At 47.8% G+C, this 19832-nt stretch overlaps 2 protein-coding genes across 9 annotated transcripts in view; one reads left to right on the top strand and one right to left on the bottom strand.

Annotated features, from left to right (window-relative positions):
* The window catches only part of ldah (lipid droplet associated hydrolase), a 35516-nt gene extending 17551 nt beyond the window's left edge, over positions 1 to 17965 (top strand). For 6 of the 7 annotated variants that reach the window (XM_047345583.1, XM_047345582.1, XM_047345579.1 and 3 more), the window contains 6 exons: positions 3618 to 3751; positions 3982 to 4110; positions 4637 to 4806; positions 4899 to 5139; positions 15476 to 15558; positions 15654 to 17965. In XM_047345583.1, the coding sequence (XP_047201539.1) occupies positions 3625 to 3751; positions 3982 to 4110; positions 4637 to 4806; positions 4899 to 5139; positions 15476 to 15558; positions 15654 to 15842 (939 nt within the window). In that variant the 5' untranslated portion in view covers positions 3618 to 3624 and the 3' untranslated portion in view covers positions 15843 to 17965. Of the gene's footprint in view, positions 1 to 3614; positions 3752 to 3862; positions 4111 to 4636; positions 4807 to 4898; positions 5140 to 15475; positions 15559 to 15653 lie in introns of those variants that run through there. The other variant, XM_047345585.1, reaches the window with a different exon arrangement.
* A 70-nt stretch (positions 17966 to 18035) lies between these two features.
* The window catches only part of rin3 (Ras and Rab interactor 3), a 48569-nt gene continuing 46772 nt past the window's right edge, over positions 18036 to 19832 (bottom strand). For both annotated transcript variants that reach the window (XM_047345576.1, XM_047345577.1), the window contains one exon: positions 18036 to 18679. In XM_047345576.1, the coding sequence (XP_047201532.1) occupies positions 18417 to 18679 (263 nt within the window). In that variant the 3' untranslated portion in view covers positions 18036 to 18416. The remainder of the gene's footprint in view (positions 18680 to 19832) is intronic.

Here is a 19832-nt window from a genome sequence, read left to right as displayed (position 1 = left end):
CGGTACCAAAGAAAACTCACCCATCAGTCCTCAATGACTATAGACCTGTTGCCCTGACATCTCACATCATGAAGGTCCTAGAGAGACTCTTGTTGGTCCACCTGAGTAAGCAAACAGTAAACCATCAGGACCTCCTTCAGTTTGCTTATCGCTGTGGAGTTGGAGTTGAAGATGCCATCAAACACCTGCTTCAACAAACCTGCTGTCATCTGGACAAAGCCAGCAGCACTGTGAGGATCATGTTCTTTGATTTCTCCAGAACATTTAATACAATCCAACCTGGTTTTCTTTGTCAGAAACTCAAGAAGACTCAGGTGGAGGCCTCAACAATCTCCTGGATCAAAGACTACCTGACAAACAGACCACAGTTTGTGAGACTGAAGGGTTATGAGTCTAACCAGGTAGTCAGCAGCACAGGAGCACCACAGGGGACGGTACTCTCACCATTCCTTTTCACTCTGTACACCTCAGACTTCCAGGACAAGACAGACTCCTGTCATCTGCAGAAATACTCGGATGATTCTGCAGGTGTTGGTGGATCAGAGATGGACAAGAAGCTGAGTACAGGAAGGTGGTGGACCACTTTGTGGCATGGTGTGGAAACAATCATCTCATTTTCAACGTGACTAAAACAAAGGAGATGATTGTAGATTTTAAGAGAAACAGGAATAAGTCAAAAACTATTTCTATCATGGGAGAAGAAGTGGAGGTGGTGGAGGATAATAAATACCTTGATGTTCACCTGGACAACAGACTAGAGTGGAGATGCAACTGTGAAGCCATCTACAAGAAGGAACAGAGCAGACTGTACTTCTTGAGGAAGCTTAGGTCTTTTGGTGTTTGCAGCAAGATGCTGCAGATCTTCTATAAGTCTGTTGTGGAGAGTCTGATCTCTTCTACCATCATCTGCTGGGGAAGCAGCATCAGAACCAGGGACTTAAAAAAGCTCAACAAGCTGATAAAGAAGGCTGGTTCTGTTCTGGAGACTCCTCTGGACCCTCTGGAGATCATTGTGGAAAGATGGATTCTTCATAAAATGAAGAACATTATGGAGAACCCTGAGCATCCTCTTCATGAGACTGTCCTACAACAACAGAGTGTCTTCAGTCAGAGGCTTCTTCAGATCTGCTGTAAGACAGAGCACTACAGGAGATCCTTCCTGCCCGCTGCCATCAGCATCTACAACGGCTCTTTGAAGAAACCTTCATAATATGAGCTACAACAACATTTAATTTCCCTTTGGGATTAATAAAGTATTTTTGAATTGAATTGAATTGAACACGGCGGTGCAGGCCGTTGTCCTTCCTTCAGACTCGGCTTGTAGAAACAGCTACTCTACTGGGGATTTCTCTGCGACACAGTTTTGCTTCTACGGGGGCTTCGGAGAGAAAATGTAAGCAACTCTTACACCTTAATTTCCCCATTCATGAATGAAATCACCGGGTACACAAACAGTGCTCCACTCATACTTATCTTGTGCATATGATCGATGATCGTATGACATCCTTGGATCCAGTTTGAAGAGTTTATGTCTGTTTGCCAGCAAAGAGACATCAGCGCGCTTGTCTCCCCTGACCGGTCCCTCTGGAAGGCCGTGTGGAAGAGGGCGGATGTAGCAACAGCTGTGCTTTTATTTGGGTAGTGGCGTCACAGGAAGTCCGTAGTTATCCCGTTTCCTGGCTGTGCTGGAAGAAGGTTAAGAAGGTTAAGAAGGTTACTCTTTATTTTGAAAGTTCCAGAAAGGTCCGTACTGGAGTTCAATTTTGAAATCCATGGCTGTGGATCCCAACAACACGGAGCATATATGACAGACGTGACAGAGTCTGGAGATACCGTGGAGAGAGATCTGCTGCCTGCAACATCCTTCAGCATGACTGGTTTGGCAGTGGGTCAGTAATGGTGTGGGGTGGCATTTCTTTCCATGTGCTCGCCAGAGGTAGCCTGACTGCCGTTAGGTACCGAGATGAGATCCTCAGACCCCTTGTGAGACCATATGTTGGTGTGGTTGGCCCTGGGTTCCTCCTAATGCAGGACAATGCTAGACCTCATGTGGCTGGAGTGTGTCAGCAGTTCCTGCAAGATGAAGACATTGAAGTAATGGACTGGCCCGCCCGTTCCCCAGACCTGAATCTGATTGAGCACATCTGGGACATCATGTCTTGCTCCATCCACCAACGTCACGTTGCACCACAGACTGTCCAGGAGTTGGATGCTTTAGTCCAGGTCTGGGAGGAGATCCCTCAGGAGACCATCCGCTGTCTCATCAGGAGCATGCCCAGGCATTGTAGGGAGGTCATACAGACACGTGGAGGCCACACACAATACTGAGCCTCATTTTGAGTTGTTTTAAGGACATTACATTAAAGTTGGATCAGCCTCTAGTGTGTTTTTCCACTTTAATTTTGTGTGTGACTCCAAATCCAGGCCTCCGTTGGTTAATAACTTTGATTTCCATTGATGATTTTTGTGTGATTTTGTTGTCAGTACATTCAACTTTGTGCAGAACAAAGTATTTAATGAGAATATTTCATTCATTCAGATCTAGGATGTGTTATTTGAGTGTTCCCTTTATTTTTTGGAACAGTGTATATAGTAAAGAGAATTGGCCCAAGTACTGAACCCTGTGGTACTCCACAATTAACCCTGGAGTTTAAAGATGATTTATCATTTACATGAACAAACTGGAATCTGTCAGACAGATAAGATTTAAACCAGCCTAGCACTGTTCCTTTATTTGATCTGGGACTAATCAATAAATCTGACTAGAAGAAGGTTGCTGCTACTCCTCACCCAGTATTTCTAGGAATGTGAAAATGTAAATGATTAGGACTCATTTATAGTAACTTAATCCTCTTGCTGCAGCCAGGTTTCTGTGAGGCAAATAAATCAATCTGATTGTCAGAAATCAGGTCACTAGCCAGCAAAGTTTTTGAAGAGAGAGATCTTATGTTCAGTAAGCCACATTTAATTGGTTTAATGTTTTAGTTCAGTTGAAGTACGATTCAGTAGTTTTCACGTTAATTTAAGGAGAAATTAAAACTGATAAATCTCAGTTTCTTTATGGTTTAACTGTTTTTAAAACGGCATAAATGTAAATAAGTAAGAACCAAACCACTGGCTGGTTGCTATAAGATGTCCAGAGATGCTAAATAATGATGTGGAAACCTTGAAGCTGAGGATGGTGAACTGCAGGCTGCACACATAGCTAGCATCTCTGTTGGCTGTGTGCCTTCTCAACCTGGTGTCAGCTGTCCACATCTTCTGCTCTATTAGGATCTGCAGGTTCTCATGTGCTTCATGGCTCCAGAATCAAGAGTTGGTTCATATAACAGCATCCAAATCTCCTAACAACTCACTCTTCAGTCCTTCACCTCTCAACTTAAATTGGTTGATATTTATGAAATCATTTGTTCTTCCTGAGTGTTTTTTGTCCTGCTGGATGAGGACCTGTCCTCTTCTTCAGCCTGATCAGGAAGACGAAGCAGCTCTGCTCTGCGGCTGTGCAAGCAGTGTTTCTTCTGGTTTACCTTCTTCCTTCAGATTTATTGATAGCTATTATTGTGTTTGTGTGTAGAGAATTGAGTCTAACCACTATGAGGTTTATATATTTCCTGCAGCAGTGAGATGGAGAGCAGCAGCGATGAGTCCCAGACAGAGTTTATCTACTGCAGTGGAGCCGCCACAGAGGTGCTGAAGGTCGGCTCCGGTCGCCTCCTGTCAGGACAAAACATGCTCTTCCTCATCATACCAGGTGAGTTGGAATAATCCTCTGAACCCTTCAGTAGATCATTAGCAGCTCATCTACTGGTCCTGGATTTTTCCACATCAGTAGGACACAATTTTTCATTTTGTGATCATGCAGAAACCTAAATTTGCTGCCATCCTCCTGCTTCCCTGATGTCTGTCGGTGTTTCGCTGCACAGGTCAGTATCCACTAATTATTGGCAAAATTCAACATGAATGTGATTTATTTCTTCACAGGTAACCCTGGGGTGGTGGGCTTCTATAAAACCTTCATGCAGACTCTCCACAGCATACTGGGATACCCTGTTTGGGCTGTGAGCCACGCTGGTCACTGTGCTCCTCCAGACTCCATGGACATGGTAGAAGGTAGGAATCCTTCCCAGCTTCCATCCAGGAGAAGCTTCAGACTTCAGCTCCCGCTGTAAAGCCCCTATTCCACACAGACCACAAAGAAGACCATTCGCCAAGAATGTCAACATTTAGGATCCTTAGTTGAATCGAGAGAAGTTCCTGAATCTGTAACTCATTCATATTTCATTCTCAGTCAGTTCTTGCAGTTCTTAAACCATCTAGACATTTTTTGAAACTCCAAATCCTCTCTAAAACAAGTCCAAAACATCTCAGTTGATTGTTAAGAAATTCCTATTTCATTCCAAGTGATTATTTGGCATTCCCAACTGAATCAGGGATTCATGAAGCATGGCCTCGACCACTCAGGGCCGTTGTACTTCCTCAAACTGCCCAAGTCTCTAAGAAATAGGGAAAATAATAAAAAAGAAAAAACCAACTAATACATTTTACATAATGAATAAGAAATATAAACAATGTAAAATTCAGCCTGATGGTCGGTCCTGACTAAGACACTGAAGGTTGGGATTGTTTCTCCTTGCAGATGCCTCGGCAGCAGCAAAGAAGGACGTGTTCGGCCTCAACGGGCAGATCCAACACAAGTTGACCTTCCTACAGAAACATGTTCCCAAAGGAACCAGTTTAGTTCTTCTGGGACACTCCATCGGCTGTTACATAATCCTGGAGATGATGAAGAGGGACCCTGAACTCAAGGTTCAGCAGCCAGACTCAGGACAGCTGTTGGGTCCATGTTATTCCCTGGGATGCTGACTGCCTTTCCTTTCTCCTGGCTGTTCTTCCTGCAGGTTCTGAAGGCCGTCATGCTGTTTCCAACCATCGAACGCATGTCTCAGACTCCTCAGGGGAAGGTCATGACTCCTTTGCTGTGTCAGCTGCGTTACCTGGCCTACCTGCCGCTCTTCCTGCTCTCTCTGCTGCCGGACAGCCTCACAGCTCTGCTCATCAGACTGATATTCAGCAGCATCCCATCTCTGGATCCCTGTGTTGTCCGACCTTCTGTAGAGCTGCTAAGTGGAGACTGTGCAGGTGGGTTAACCTCTGTGCCTCAGCTTTCACACGGGCACATCATGGTTATGTGAGTTATTTATAAGTAGTCTGTATCTTCCTTGCAGTCAGAGCAAGATCAATTTAAAGAATTATGGAGGAATTCTCGTGGAGTAAAGCTAAGAGCTTCTCCGAGCAGGAACAAATCACCACCATCCAAACCAGCTCAGACTCTAAACTTTGGACAATAGAAAATGTTCTGGGTTCAAACAGCTGCCAGTCCTCCTGCAGGAGAGAACCACTTCACCAATCCACCGTATTCCTCTTGGAGGGCTCCCTTTGGAGGTTTTCTAGGCTGTAGGAACTATACATATTGTTTTGGCCTTGGGGTCCCCCTGAATGAGCTGGATAGTGTCACCAGGAAGAGGGATGTCTGGGTTTCCCTCCTGGTTCTGCTGCCACGCAACCTGATCTGGGAATTGTAGACAATTTGGAGATGGATGTAGTGTTTCTTCAGGTCATCCTCCCAACCTTGGGGGTGATAAAGGAGCAGCTATAGTCATATTGAACCGCCACCCTCCTTGAACTGCCACCTTAACGTGGTGGAGGGGTTTGAGTGCTGGAATGATCCTAGAGGCTATGTTGTCTGGGGCTTAAATGCCCCTGGTAGGGTCTCCCATGGCAAACAAGCTCTAGGTGACGTGTCAGACAAAGAGCGGTTCAAGAACCCCTCATGACGACCACAAAATCGAGGCACGTGACGTCGCCCGGTACGGCGGAGCCGGGGTCCCACCCTGGAGCCAGGCCTGGGGTCGGGACTCGTTGTAGCGTGCCTGGTGGCTGGGTTGCTCCTCGCGGGACCCGGCCGGGCCAAGCGAGACGAGAGACGCGAGACCATCCCCCAGTGGGATCATCACCTGCAGGGGGAACTGTGAGGGACCGGTGCAAAGAGGATTGGGCGGCGGACGAAGGTGGAGACCTCAGCGGCCCAATCCCCGGATGCTTAGGCTGGCTCTAGGGACGTGGAATGTCACCTCGCTGGGGGGCAAGGAGCCTGAGCTGGTGCGGGAGGTCGAGAGATATCGACTAGAAATAGTCGGGCTCGCCTCCACGCACAGCGTGGGCTCTGGAACTCATCTCCTCGAGAGGGGCTGGACTCTCTTCTACTCTGGAGTGGACCACGGGGAGAGGTGGCGGGCTGGGGTGGGTTTGCTTGTCGCCCATCAGCTCAGCCGTCTTGTGTTGGGGTTTACCCCAGTGGATGAGAGGGTCGCATCCCTGCGCCTTTGGGTTGGGGAGAGGTCTCCGACTATCATTTCGGACTACGGGCCGAGTGGTAGTGCGGAGTACCCGGCCTTCTTGGCGTCCCTGTCGGGGGTGCTGGATAGTGCCCCTCCTGGGGACTCCATTATTCTGGTGGGGGATTTCAACGCCCACGTGGGGAACGACAGTGACACCTGGAGAGGCGTGATCGGGAGGAATGGCCTCCCTAATCTGAATCTGAGTGGTGTTTTGTTATTGGACTTCTGTGCTAGTCACGGATTGTCCATAATGAACACCATGTTCAAACGTAAGGGTGTCCATCAGTGCACTTAGCACCAGGATACCCTAGGCAGGAGATCAATAATCGACTTTGTTGTCATATCATCAGACCTTCGGCCGCGTGTTTTGGACACTCTGATGAAGAGAGGGGCTGAGCTGTCCACTGATCACCCCCTGGTGGTGAGTTGGATCCGCTGGGGGAGGAGAAAGCCGGACAGACTCTGCAGGCCCAAGCGCATAGTGAGGGTCTGCTGGGAACACCTGGCGGACCCCTTGGCCAGGGATGTATTCAACTCTCACCTTCGGGAGAGCTTTGACCAGATTCCGAGGGATGTTGGAGACATAGAGTCTGAGTGGACCATGTTCTCTGCATCTATTGTCGATGCTGCTGCCCGTAGCTGTGGCCGTAAGGTCTGCGGTGCCTGTCGCGGCGGCAATCCCCGAACCCAGTGGTGGACACCGGCAAAAAGGGACGCTGTCAAGCTGAAGAAGGAGTCCTAGTGGCTGTGGTTGGCTTGTGGGACTCCTGAGGTGGCTGACGGGTACCGTGGGGCTAAGCGTGCCGCGGCCCGGGCTGTGGCAGAGGCAAAAACTCGGACCTGGGAGGAGTTCGGTGAGGCCATGGAGAAGGACTACCAGTTGGCCCCGAAGCGATTCTGGCAAACCCTCCGGCACCTCAGGAGGGGGAAGCGGTGCTTCGCCAACACTGTTTACAGTGGGGGTGGGAGGCTGCTGACCTTGACTGGGGACTTTATCGGCCGGTGGAAGGAGTACTTCGAGGATCTCCTCAATCCTGCCACCACGCATTCCGTGGTGGAAACAGAGGCCGGGGACTCAGGGTTGGACTCATTCATCACCCAGGCTGAAGTCACCAAGGTGGTTAAAAAGCTCTGCGGTGGCAGGGCTTCGGGGTTGGATGAGATCCGCCCTGAGTACCTCAAGTCTTTGGATGTTGTGGGGATGTCATGGTTGACACGCCTCTTCAACATTGCGTGGCGGACGGGGACAGTGCCTTTGGATTGGCAGACTGGGGTGGTGGTCCCCCTACATAAGAAGGGTGATCGGAGGGTGTGTTCCAACTACAGGGGGATCACACTCCTCAGCCTCCCTGGTAAGGCCTACGCCAGTGTTTTGGAGAGGAGAGTCCGGCCGAAAGTCGAACCGTGGGTTCAGGAGGAGCAGTGTGGTTTTCGTCCCGGCCATGGAACACTGGACCAGCTCTATACCCTCTACAGGGTACTCGTGGGTTCATGGGAGTTTGCCCAACCGGTCCACATGTGTTTTGTGGACTTGGAGAAAGCATCCGACTGTGTCCCTCGTGATGCCCTGTGGGGGGTGCTCCAGGAGTATGGAATCGGGGGCCCTTTACTAGGGGCCATCCGGTCTCTGTACAAGCGGAGCAGGAGTTTGGTTCGCATTGCCGGCACTAAGTCGGACCTGTTCCCGGTGCATGTTGGACTCCGGCAGGGCTGCCCTTTGTCACCGGTCCTGTTCATAACTTTTATGGACAGGATTTCTAGGTGCAGCCAAGGGTCGGAGCGGGTCTGGTTTCGGGACCAGTGGATTTCGTCTCTTCTTTTTGCAGATGACATGGTCCTGCTGGCCCCCTCTAGCCAAGACCTACAGCATGCGCTGGGGTGGTTCGCAGCCGAGTGTGAAGCGCTGGGATGAAGATAAAGTCCGAGGCCATGGTTCCTTGCCACCATCTCAGTAGTCCATCACTCCATTTGAAATTATTAACTGACGGTTGGTTAACAACATTAAAAATCGACTGTCTTGGGCGCGGTGGTGGCGCTGGGGTAAGAAGCGTGACCCATCATCACAGGCCTTAGTCCTCGACGCAGGTGGTCATGGGTTTGAGTCCCGACCTGTTGACCTTTGCTGCATCTCTTCCCCCATCTTTCCTCCCCTTTCCTGTCAGCTAGCCATTGAACAGTGCAGTTAGATTCAGTTATTTATTCAAATTGAATAAAAAGTTTTTCTTAGAATACTCTATGTGCTCTATAGCTACTGGCTGAGCTTCTACTGTGACTAACTCTGTGCTCTATCAGAATCAGCTTTATTGCCAAGTTCGTACATACAAACAAGGAATTTGACTCCGGTACACTTTGCTCTTTGGTTTTGTTTTTGCATTACAGAATATACAAATGTACAATATACACATAAATAAAAAAGTGCATTTGTAACATCTGTATGCTGTTGTTTTGTACTCTATTGAATGTTCATCAGAGAAACAGCCTGGGGGAAGAAACTGTCTCTGTGGCGGCTGGTTTTAGTAAACAGTGCTCTGTAGCGCCACCTGAAGGTAAAACTCTGTACAGTTTATGTGCAGGGTGTGTGGGGTCTGCAGAGATTTTGGCAGCTCTTTTCTTGACCCTTGACCTGTATAAGTCCTGGATGGAGGGAAGGTCAGCTCTGATTATTCTCTCTGCAGTCCTGATTATTCATTGCAGTCTGGACCTGTCCTGTTTTGTGGATGATCCAAACCACACTGAGATGGATGAAGACAGGACAGATTGACATGGAAATTAACTGAGCTTCTACTGTAACTAACTCTATGTTCTCTCTTTCAGACTCTAACCTTGAAAACTGGCTCAGAGTTTATCTGTTCTTTCTTTCTAGATGAAACGACTAAAGGAGCTACATCCATTAACATTTACTTTTCCTTCCCATAGAAAGTACTCCTGGATCAGTGCTTCTTTGTGTCTCTGCTCTGTTCTCTCAAACCCCCAGTGGGTCGTGGCAGATGGCCGCTCACACTGAGCCTGGTTCTGGTTCTGCTGGAGGTTTATTCCTGTTAAAAGGGAGTTTTTCCTCTCCACTGTCGCTACATGCATGCTCAGTATGAGGGATTGCTGCAAAGTCAACACCAGTGACTGTCCACTGTCTCTACATGCTCATCCAGGAGGAGTGAATGCTGCAAGTCACTGACTGGATGCAATCTGCTGGGTTTCCTTAGATAGAAAAACTTTTTATCCAATTTGAATAAATAACTGAATCTGACTCCACTGTTCAATGGTTAGGAATAATTGGAATGTATGAACCTGACTGTTGTGAAGAACCTTGAGACGACGTGTTGTGAATTGGTGCTATATAAATAAAACTGAATTGAATTGAATGATGGCAGTGTAGAAGATGACCAACAGCTCCTGTGGAAGGTTGGACTTCTTGAGTTGCCTCAGGAAGTACAGTCTCTGCTGGGCCTTCTTTCGAACAGTGTCTATGTGTGAAGACCATCTCAGGTCCTCAGAGATGGTGGTTCCTAAGAACCTGAAGTGGTCCACGGCTGATACAGTGTTGTTGAGGATGGTGAGGGGGGTGTATGGGGGTGGTGTTCTCCGAAAGTCCACCACCATTTCCACAGTCTTGAGTGGGTTCAGTTCAAGGTAGTTCTGACTGCACCAGTGTACCAGCTGATCCACCTGCTGTCTGTATGCAGACTCATCACTGTCCTGGATCAGTCCAATGACAGTGGTGTCATCTGCAAACTTCAGGAGTTTCACGGACGAGTCCGATGAGGTGCAGTCATTTGTGTACAGAGAGAAGAGGAGTGGGGATAGAACACACCCCTGGGGGGCACCAGTACTTATTGATCTGGATCGGGAGAAGATGCTCCCCAGTCTCACCTGCAGCTGTCGGTCCGTCAGGAAGCTGTTGATCCACTGACAGGTGGAGGCTGGGACGTTGAGCTGGGTGAGCTTCTGGTGGAGGATGTCTGGTATGATGGTGTTGAAGGCCGAGCTGAAGTCTACAAACAGGATCCTGGCGTACGTCCCTGGGTGGTCGAGGTGTTGCAGGATGAAGTGTAGACCTAAGTTAACAGCATCATCTGCCGACCTGTTTGCTCGGTAAGCAAACTGCAGGAGGTCCAGCAGGGGGCCTGTGATGTCTTTCAGGTGCTTCAACACCAGCCGCTCAAAGGATTTCATGACCACAGACGTCAGGACTACAGGCCTGTAGTCATTTAATCCTAGGATGGTGGGTTTCTTGGGAACCGGGATGATGGTGGATCTTTTGAACCAGGAGGGGACCTCACATTTCTCCAGTGACTTGTTAAAGATCCTTGTGAAGATCGGAGCAAGTTGATTTGCACAGGCTTTCAGGCATGATGGGGAGACGTTATCAGGTCCTCCAGCTTTCTTTGTTTTCATGAAAGAGCCTGTTTACATCTTCCTCGGAGATCTTTAGTGCAGGCAGAGGATCTGAAGGTAGGGGGTTGGTTGCTTTATGGGAAGAACTTGTTCCTGAATGGGATGTAGAGGAGATGGTTTGAGGTGTGAACAGCTTCCTGTCATGTCTGCAGTAGAAACCATTCAGACGGTTGGCCAGGTGGCCTATAGCTACTGACTGAGCTTCTACTGTGAATAACTCTATGTTCTCTCTTTCAGACTCTAACCTTGAAAACTTTATCTGTTGTTTCTTTCTAGATGAAACGACTAAAGGAGCTACATCCATTAACATTTACTTCTCCTTCCCATAGAAAGTACTCCTGGATCAGTAAATCCAACTGACTCCTCATCTTTGAAGAGAGGCACCGGAACCTCCATCCAGTAATATGTGCTGTGACCGGGTCAGTCAGAACCTGGATCCAGTAATATGTGCTGTAACCGGGTCAGTCAGAACCTGGATCCAGTAATATGTGCTGTAACCGGGTCAGTCAGAACCTGGATCCAGTAATATGTGCTGTAACCGGGTCAGTCAGAACCTGGATCCAGTAATATGTGCTGTAACCGGGTCAGTCAGGATCTGGATCCAGTAGCATGCTGTAACCGGGTCAGTCAGAACCTGGATTCTAGTAACATGCTGTGACCGGGTCAGTCAGAACCTGGATCCAGTAATATGTGCTGTGACCGGGTCAGTCAGAACCTGGATCCAGTAATATGTGCTGTAACCGGGTCAGTCAGAACCTGGATCCAGTAATATGTGCTGTAACCGGGTCAGTCAGAACCTGGATCCAGTAATATGTGCTGTAACCGGGTCAGTCAGAACCTGGATCCAGTAATATGTGCTGTGACCGGGCCAGTCAGGATCTGGATCCAGTAGCATGCTGTAACCGGGTCAGTCAGAACCTGGATTCTAGTAACATGCTGTGACCGGGTCAGTCAGAACCTGGATCCAGTAATATGTGCTGTGACCGGGTCAGTCAGAACCTGGATCCAGTAGCATGCTGTAACCGGGTCAGTCAGAACCTGGATCCAGTAACATGCTGTAACCGGGTCAGTCAGAACCTGGATCCAGTAACATGCTGTGACCGGGTCAGTCAGAACCTGGATCCAGTAATATGTGCTGTGACCGGGTCAGTCAGAACCTGGATCCAGTAGCATGCTGTAACCGGGTCAGTCAGAACCTGGATCCAGCAATATGTGCTGTGACCTGGTCAGTGAGAACCTGGATCCAGTAACATGCTGTGACCGGGTCAGTCAGAACCTGGATCCAGTAATATGTGCTGTGACCGGGTCAGTCAGAACCTGGGTCCAGTAATATGTGCTGTGACCGGGTCAGTCAGAACCTGGATCCAGTAATATGTGCTGTGACCAGGTCAGTCAGAACCTGGATCCAGTAACATGCTGTAACCGGGTCAGTCAGAACCTGGATCCAGTAGCATGCTGTAACCAGGTCAGTCAGAACCTGGATCCAGCAATATGTGCTGTGACCTGGTCAGTCAGAACCTGGATCCAGTAATATGCGCTGTGACTGGGTCAGTCAGAACCTGGATCCAGTAACATGCTGTAACCGGGTCAGTCAGAACCTGGATCCAGTAATATGTGCTGTAACCGGGTCAGTCAGAACCTGGATCCAGTAATATGTGCTGTGACCGGGTCAGTCAGAACCTGGATCCAGTAACATGCTGTGACCGGGTCAGTCAGAACCTGGATCCAGTAATATGTGCTGTAACCAGGTCAGTCAGAACCTGGATCCAGTAACATGCTGTGACCGGGTCAGTCAGAACCTGGATCCAGTAATATGTGCTGTGACCGGGTCAGTCAGAACCTGGATCCAGTAATATGTGCTGTGACCGGGTCAGTCAGAACCTGGATCCAGTAACATGCTGTGACCGGGTCAGTCAGAACCTGGATCCAGTAATATGTGCTGTGACCTGGTCAGTCAGAACCTGGATCCAGTAACATGCTGTAACCGGGTCAGTCAGAACCTGGATCCAGTAATATGTGCTGTGACCGGGTCAGTCAGAACCTGGATCCAGTAATATGTGCTGTGACCGGGTCAGTCAGAACCTGGATCCAGTAACATGCTGTAACCGGGTCAGTCAGAACCTGGATCCAGTAATATGTGCTGTGACCGGGTCAGTCAGAACCTGGATCCAGTAATATGTGCTGTGACCAGGTCAGTCAGAACCTGGATCCAGTAACATGCTGTGACCGGGTCAGTCAGAACCTGGATCCAGTAATATGTGCTGTAACCGGGTCAGTCAGAACCTGGATCCAGTAATATGTGCTGTGACCGGGTCAGTCAGAACCTGGATCCAGTAATATGCGCTGTGACTGGGTCAGTCAGAACCTGGATCCAGTAACATGCTGTAACCGGGTCAGTCAGAACCTGGATCCAGTAATATGTGCTGTGACCGGGTCAGTCAGAACCTGGATCCAGTAACATGCTGTAACCGGGTCAGTCAGAACCTGGATCCAGTAATATGTGCTGTGACCGGGTCAGTCAGAACCTGGATCCAGTAATATGTGCTGTAACCGGGTCAGTCAGAACCTGGATCCAGTAATATGCGCTGTGACTGGGTCAGTCAGAACCTGGATCCAGTAACATGCTGTAACCGGGTCAGTCAGAACCTGGATCCAGTAATATGTGCTGTGACTGGGTCAGTCAGAACCTGGATCCAGTAACATGCTGTAACCGGGTCAGTCAGAACCTGGATCCAGTAATATGTGCTGTAACCGGGTCAGTCAGAACCTGGATCCAGTAATATGTGCTGTGACCAGGTCAGTCAGAACCTGGATCCAGTAATATGCGCTGTGACTGGGTCAGTCAGAACCTGGATCCAGTAACATGCTGTAACCGGGTCAGTCAGAACCTGGATCCAGTAATATGTGCTGTAACCGGGTCAGTCAGAACCTGGATCCAGTAACATGCTGTAACCGGGTCAGTCAGAACCTGGATCCAGTAATATGTGCTGTGACCGGGTCAGTCAGAACCTGGATCCAGTAACATGCTGTAACCGGGTCAGTCAGAACCTGGATCCAGTAATATGTGCTGTGACCAGGTCAGTCAGAACCTGGGTCCAGTAATATGTGCTGTAACCGGGTCAGTCAGAACCTGGATCCAGTAATATGTGCTGTAACCGGGTCAGTCAGAACCTGGATCCAGTAATATGTGCTGTGACCGGGTCAGTCAGAACCTGGATCCAGTAACATGCTGTAACCGGGTCAGTCAGAACCTGGATCCAATAATATGTGCTGTGACCGGGTCAGTCAGAACCTGGATCCAGTAATATGCGCTGTGACTGGGTCAGTCAGAACCTGGATCCAGTAACATGCTGTAACCGGGTCAGTCAGAACCTGGATCCAGTAATATGTGCTGTAACCGGGTCAGTCAGAACCTGGATCCAGTAACATGTGCTGTGACCGGGTCAGTCAGAACCTGGATCCAGTAATATGTGCTGTGACCGGGTCAGTCAGAACCTGGATCCAGTAACATGCTGTAACCGGGTCAGTCAGAACCTGGATCCAGTAATATGTGCTGTGACCGGGTCAGTCAGAACCTGGATCCAGTAATATGCGCTGTGACTGGGTCAGTCAGAACCTGGATCCAGTAACATGCTGTAACCGGGTCAGTCAGAACCTGGATCCAGTAATATGTGCTGTGACCGGGTCAGTCAGAACCTGGATCCAGTAATATGCGCTGGGACTGGGTCAGTCAGAACCTGGATCCAGTAATATGTGCTGTGACCGGGTCAGTCAGAACCTGGATCAAGTAACATGCTGTAACCGGGTCAGTCAGAACCTGGATCCAGTAATATGTGCTGTGACCGGGTCAGTCAGAACCTGGATCCAGTAATATGTGCTGTGACCGGGTCAGTCAGAACCTGGATCCAGTAATATGCGCTGTGACTGGGTCAGTCAGAACCTGGGTCCAGTAATATGTGCTGTGACCGGGTCAGTCAGAACCTGGATCCAGTAATATGTGCTGTGACCGGGTCAGTCAGAACCTGGATCCAGTAATATGTGCTGTGACCGGGTCAGTCAGAACCTGGATCCAGTAATATGCGCTGTGACTGGGTCAGTCAGAACCTGGATCCAGTAACATGCTGTAACCGGGTCAGTCAGAACCTGGATCCAGTAATATGTGCTGTGACCGGGTCAGTCAGAACCTGGATCCAGTAATATGCGCTGGGACTGGGTCAGTCAGAACCTGGATCCAGTAACATGCTGTAACCGGGTCAGTCAGAACCTGGATCCAGTAACATGCTGTAACCGGGTCAGTCAGAACCTGGATCCAGTAATATGCGCTGGGACTGGGTCAGTCAGAACCTGGATCCAGTAACATGCTGTAACCGGGTCAGTCAGAACCTGGATCCAGTAACATGCTGTAACCGGGTCAGTCAGAACCTGGATCCAGTAATATGTGCTGTGACCGGGTCAGTCAGAACCTGGATCCAGTAATATATATAACAGGTAATTCATCCCTTTCCTGCTGCAGATTCTCGTCCCAAGCAGCAGTTCTCTTGTAATTTGTCTTGGTTCTGTTGCTGGAACTGGATCTTTTGCAGTGTGTCCTCAGAATATTCAAGGGACCATGTCTCCTGGTTTCTTCAAGTTCTCCTCTGGCTTCACTTCTTGTGAAATGTTTTTGTCGTTGTTTCCTGTTGCAGTGAATTCGATGTACCTGGGAGGCCAGGAAATGAGGATGGTTCTGGAAAGAGACAACACGACCATCCAGAAGAACCTGGACAGGGTAAGAGACCATCGGTTCGAGTTAGACCAGATGCTTGTCTGGAGGAAGGTTTCCATGCTGTCCAACTAAAACCACTCTGGCTTCTGATGTTTCAGCTCACATTTTACTACGGAGCGACGGACCACTGGGTCCCTGTGAGTTTTTTCCAGGAGATAAGGAGGGATTTCCCACAGGGAGACTTCAGACTCTGTGAAAAAGGCCTTCGCCACGCATTCGTTCTGGATTCAGGCTGGGAAGTAGCTCAGATGGTTGCAGAATGGATCCGTGGATCTTTGAGAACATGAGCTTCTACATCTGTGTTTGTGCCTGAGGACATAAACCTGCCAGACAAAACTCTGGGAAAACATGCAGGTTTCTGTTTGCAGCTCTGAAGTTGGATCAATAACTTCAAAACAACAAATTCAGTTTTTACAGCATTAAGTAAAAACATTTCCAGCTTCACGTGTTTTCAGATGCAGTTTTCAGTAATATTTCATCATAAGTATTTTCAAAGGGCCAAGCTTTAGCTTTGTTTATTTAGTTATTATAATGTTAAAGGGGCAGTATATGGAAGGCTAAGAGCGCCACTATTTGATAAAGAATCAGCGTTAAATAAATATTCATCTGTAGGATAATTCAAATAAAACAAAAAATGTGCAACTAAATAACTAAATGTCAGAATAAGTATTTACATCTTTATATCATTTAGTCAATGCATTAATGTAAGAATAATTTACATATATATTTCAAAAAATATATATTTTAGTATTTTTTCATTATTTCATGGATGTGTTGCATTTATATTTTTATGTTTTACACAAGGTGATTGGTCCGCAGCTGAGTTGCTGTGCAGTTTAACCAATCAGATGCCTTATTTGACGAGCCTTGAGAGCAAGAACCTTCTGGTGGTCACACGATAGGTTTCATTTGTCTGCAGTGGTTCCTGTAGGAGATCTGACAGGTTAAACAGAACCTTCAGGTCCAATTTTTCCAGAAACATTCAGAGCTGAAATATAATGGGAGGGAATCAGAAACAATCTGAAAAATCCTCAAAAAAACTGCAAAAGGGATCAAAATGATAAATGGGTCCATCGTTCTGCAACACGTTTAAACTTTGAATGATGGTTCTGATGGTAACAATGGCTGAGCTATTGTGGTCCAGTATACAGAGGAGTGGCAAACCTCAAATCCCCACAGAAACAAGATTATGTGCTGTAGTACGTTTCCAGTGCTACTTTGGTACCAAATACTGGATTGATTTATTTCAGTAATTGGGTCACTTTAAGCAGCAGGGAAGTGATAGAGTAACAACATCGCCCTCTGCTGGTCAGGTAGGTGGCGGCTTCACAGAGGAAGCAGTGGCTTCTGTGTATCGGTTTAAAACCCATTACTGTGAACATGTTGCTGCATGGAGCTGTGCAGCACAGCTCATTTTGGGCGCAGTGTTCTGTGACATCATCTGGGCGTCTCAAATCAGAGTCAACCTGGTCCAGGCAACAAAGACCAAGATGGAGGAGAAGCTAAGGATGTAGAAGGATCTGGAAATTTTCACACAAGAATAACGATCTATAATTTCATCGATCGTTTATATTTGTTTTCCGAATATCTGCACAGTGTCACCTCATTGGTTGGCAGAAACCAGGAGAAGACTGGGACACCAGTACTAAGAAGCAACTTAAAACAAATCTAGACACAAGTGCTTTTTAAAAACATTATGACCACCATGTTAGTGGATATATATTCAGTTTAGAGTAAGTGTTCAGAACCTGGACAGGAGGAGGTTTCGTCTGTGAGGGTATTTAACAAGGTTCAGGAGCCATGGAGGTGCCTTGGTAGGATCTGTCATCGGATTTATTTACATTGTAGTTTTCACTGTTGATGCAATTCATGGAAATCAGAGCTATAAGTGTTGCTCCACCCGTACAGGTACAGCTTCACCTAGCTAACAGGACCGATAATTACAGTTCTACTGAAAAATGGCCGATTCCGAGATGAGCCGAGAAGGTTCAGATATTCTGTTTAACCACAGATGTCAGTCAGCCTCAATCGGCTCTGATCAGGGGGTAGTTTACCGAGCAGCAGGGATGGACAGACACAAGGTGTCTACGAGCCCCATCTGCTGCATACAGGGCTGCAGGACCATGCTGATGCTGCATGGAGCTTAACAAATAAATTTAACAGATAAACGTAGACGAGATCGTGACCTGAAGCCTCCCATAGTGGTATTGGTCTCTGCTGTCTCTGTGCTGAAGATCTCTCTACCAGCCTAGTTTTTACATTCAGAGTTTTAATAAAGATGGAGGGGCAAGCTTGGTGTGGAAGAACTTCAAATGATCCCATAAAGGCGGTCCTAAACCTTGTGGAAAGCCTTCCTGAAGAACTTTTCAGCTGGTTCATATTTCTGTATTAAAATGATCTTTTAATGGTCTGATGTTTGAGTGTTTCTGAGAACTTCATTGGCTGAAAAGCAGAATCCCCAACATTAGCACACATAAACATTTGAAATATACCACTGTGAGTTTATTTCTAATCTACAAACATGTTCTAGCTGCTCCAGAACCACTTCTACCTTCCACACAGTAATACTGACTGATGCAAGTAATCAGAACCTTCCAGGCTGCAGCTTTCAGAACCGGCAGGCCTGAACCTCACAAAGAACTGTGTCAAATATAGTTGATTATAAACAGAATAGACATGATTACATGTGTGTTGACACATCAACCTGGGTTCCAGACCCTGCGATGAGAAATTAGGATCTACTCTCAGTTCCTGTTTGATGATCCATCTTCCACATTTCAAGTGAGTTCTGAGGCTAAATTACATCCCTTCTATCTTGATGCAGTTACCATGGCGATGCCCAGGCTGTGGTGCTGGAGGGGTTAAAAGTTAATCAGAGTCTCCTCCACCTCCAGCTCTGCTGCACCAATGGCTATCTCTTCAGCTGTGAGGAGGTTTTCAGCAGGTAGAGGAGGAGGCGGGTCAGTGGGACAGATGCGGACCAGTGGAGGGTTGGGTTGGTTGATGGGATGGAAGATGAAGCAGTAGGCTCCTGGTTGGCAGCTGTTCTTCACAGTCAGGGCCCTGTCTGTAGGAGCGACAGGCTGCAACACACCGTCCATGTAAAAGCTCAGTGTGTAGGTGTCTGAAAAAAAGGAAGCAAAGAGGAATGACATTTAGATCTGAACCGTGATATGTCAATGATCCAACATCTTGTAGACCCCTTCTTTGGCACCAGTCTGTTGGATCATTGTGGTAGAACTTTGGTTCACTGTTCTTTCCAACGTTGCTTCAGTTCATCGAGGTCACAGCTCTCTGTACGTTCCACCACAGCATTTCAATTAGGTTGAGGTCTGGACTTTGACTAGACCATTCTGTTATAGATCCGCTGCTGCGTTTGGATCATTGTTCTGTTGATGACTCAGTTTGGACCACGCTTCAGCTGTTGGACCAATAGACTCACATTCAGAGGAGATCATGGTCCACCCACGGGAATAGATGGCAAGATGGTGCCACAGATGGCAGCCTCTGTCTTTCGCTCTCTTGTACTTTGCGTGTTTTTGTGTTGTTATGAGACAGGAGCAACATCTGACCCATGTACTAAACACACACACATACACACTCTTGTTTTGCTATATGTAGTGAGGACCATCTGTTGACTCCCATTGACTTCCATTGATTTTCAGTCATTTTCAACCCTTTCTATGCCCTAACCCTGACAATAACCCTAAACCTAACCATTACCAGTGCATGTCTAACCCTAACCTTAACCTAAAGTCAATTCACATCTTAGTCCTAAACCTAATCGTTAGCAAAATAGGTCGTGAGGACCAGCAAAATGTCCTCACTTTGGTACAAATGGTCCTCAATTTGATGGTGAAATCTGGAAAATGGTTCTCACTGTGATGCCAAGACAGGAACACACACACACACACACACACACACAGGGATCTAAGCGCTTGCACCGTGCTTTTAGTTTGGACATTTAGACACCGGGCCTCCCCACAGCTTCACTCCACCAGAGACATTTCCTGAGCATGGCCTGAAATGGAGCGGTCCGGCCCGCCTGCCTGCTGCGGACGTCAGCGTGAGAGTTTCCACCAGAATGATACTCAGAACAGGTTTGGCCAAAAGCCCAAACCCACTGATATGAGCAGCAATCCAAGCTGTTTGCCAGTGCAAGAAGATCATTACACTGGACTCCTCTTGAGAGCTCTTCTCTGCAGGCAGAAGAGAAACAGGCTGGAACAAAGCTCTCCCTCCCTCATGGAGAAGTTAAAGTGGACAAGGACAGAGCA

The sequence above is a fragment of the Girardinichthys multiradiatus genome, chromosome 19, assembly GCF_021462225.1.
Source record: "Girardinichthys multiradiatus isolate DD_20200921_A chromosome 19, DD_fGirMul_XY1, whole genome shotgun sequence".
Lineage (NCBI taxonomy): Eukaryota > Metazoa > Chordata > Actinopteri > Cyprinodontiformes > Goodeidae > Girardinichthys > Girardinichthys multiradiatus.
The sequence above is the reverse complement of the archived record's forward strand: the minus strand, read 5'-3'. Positions and strand labels throughout refer to the sequence as shown.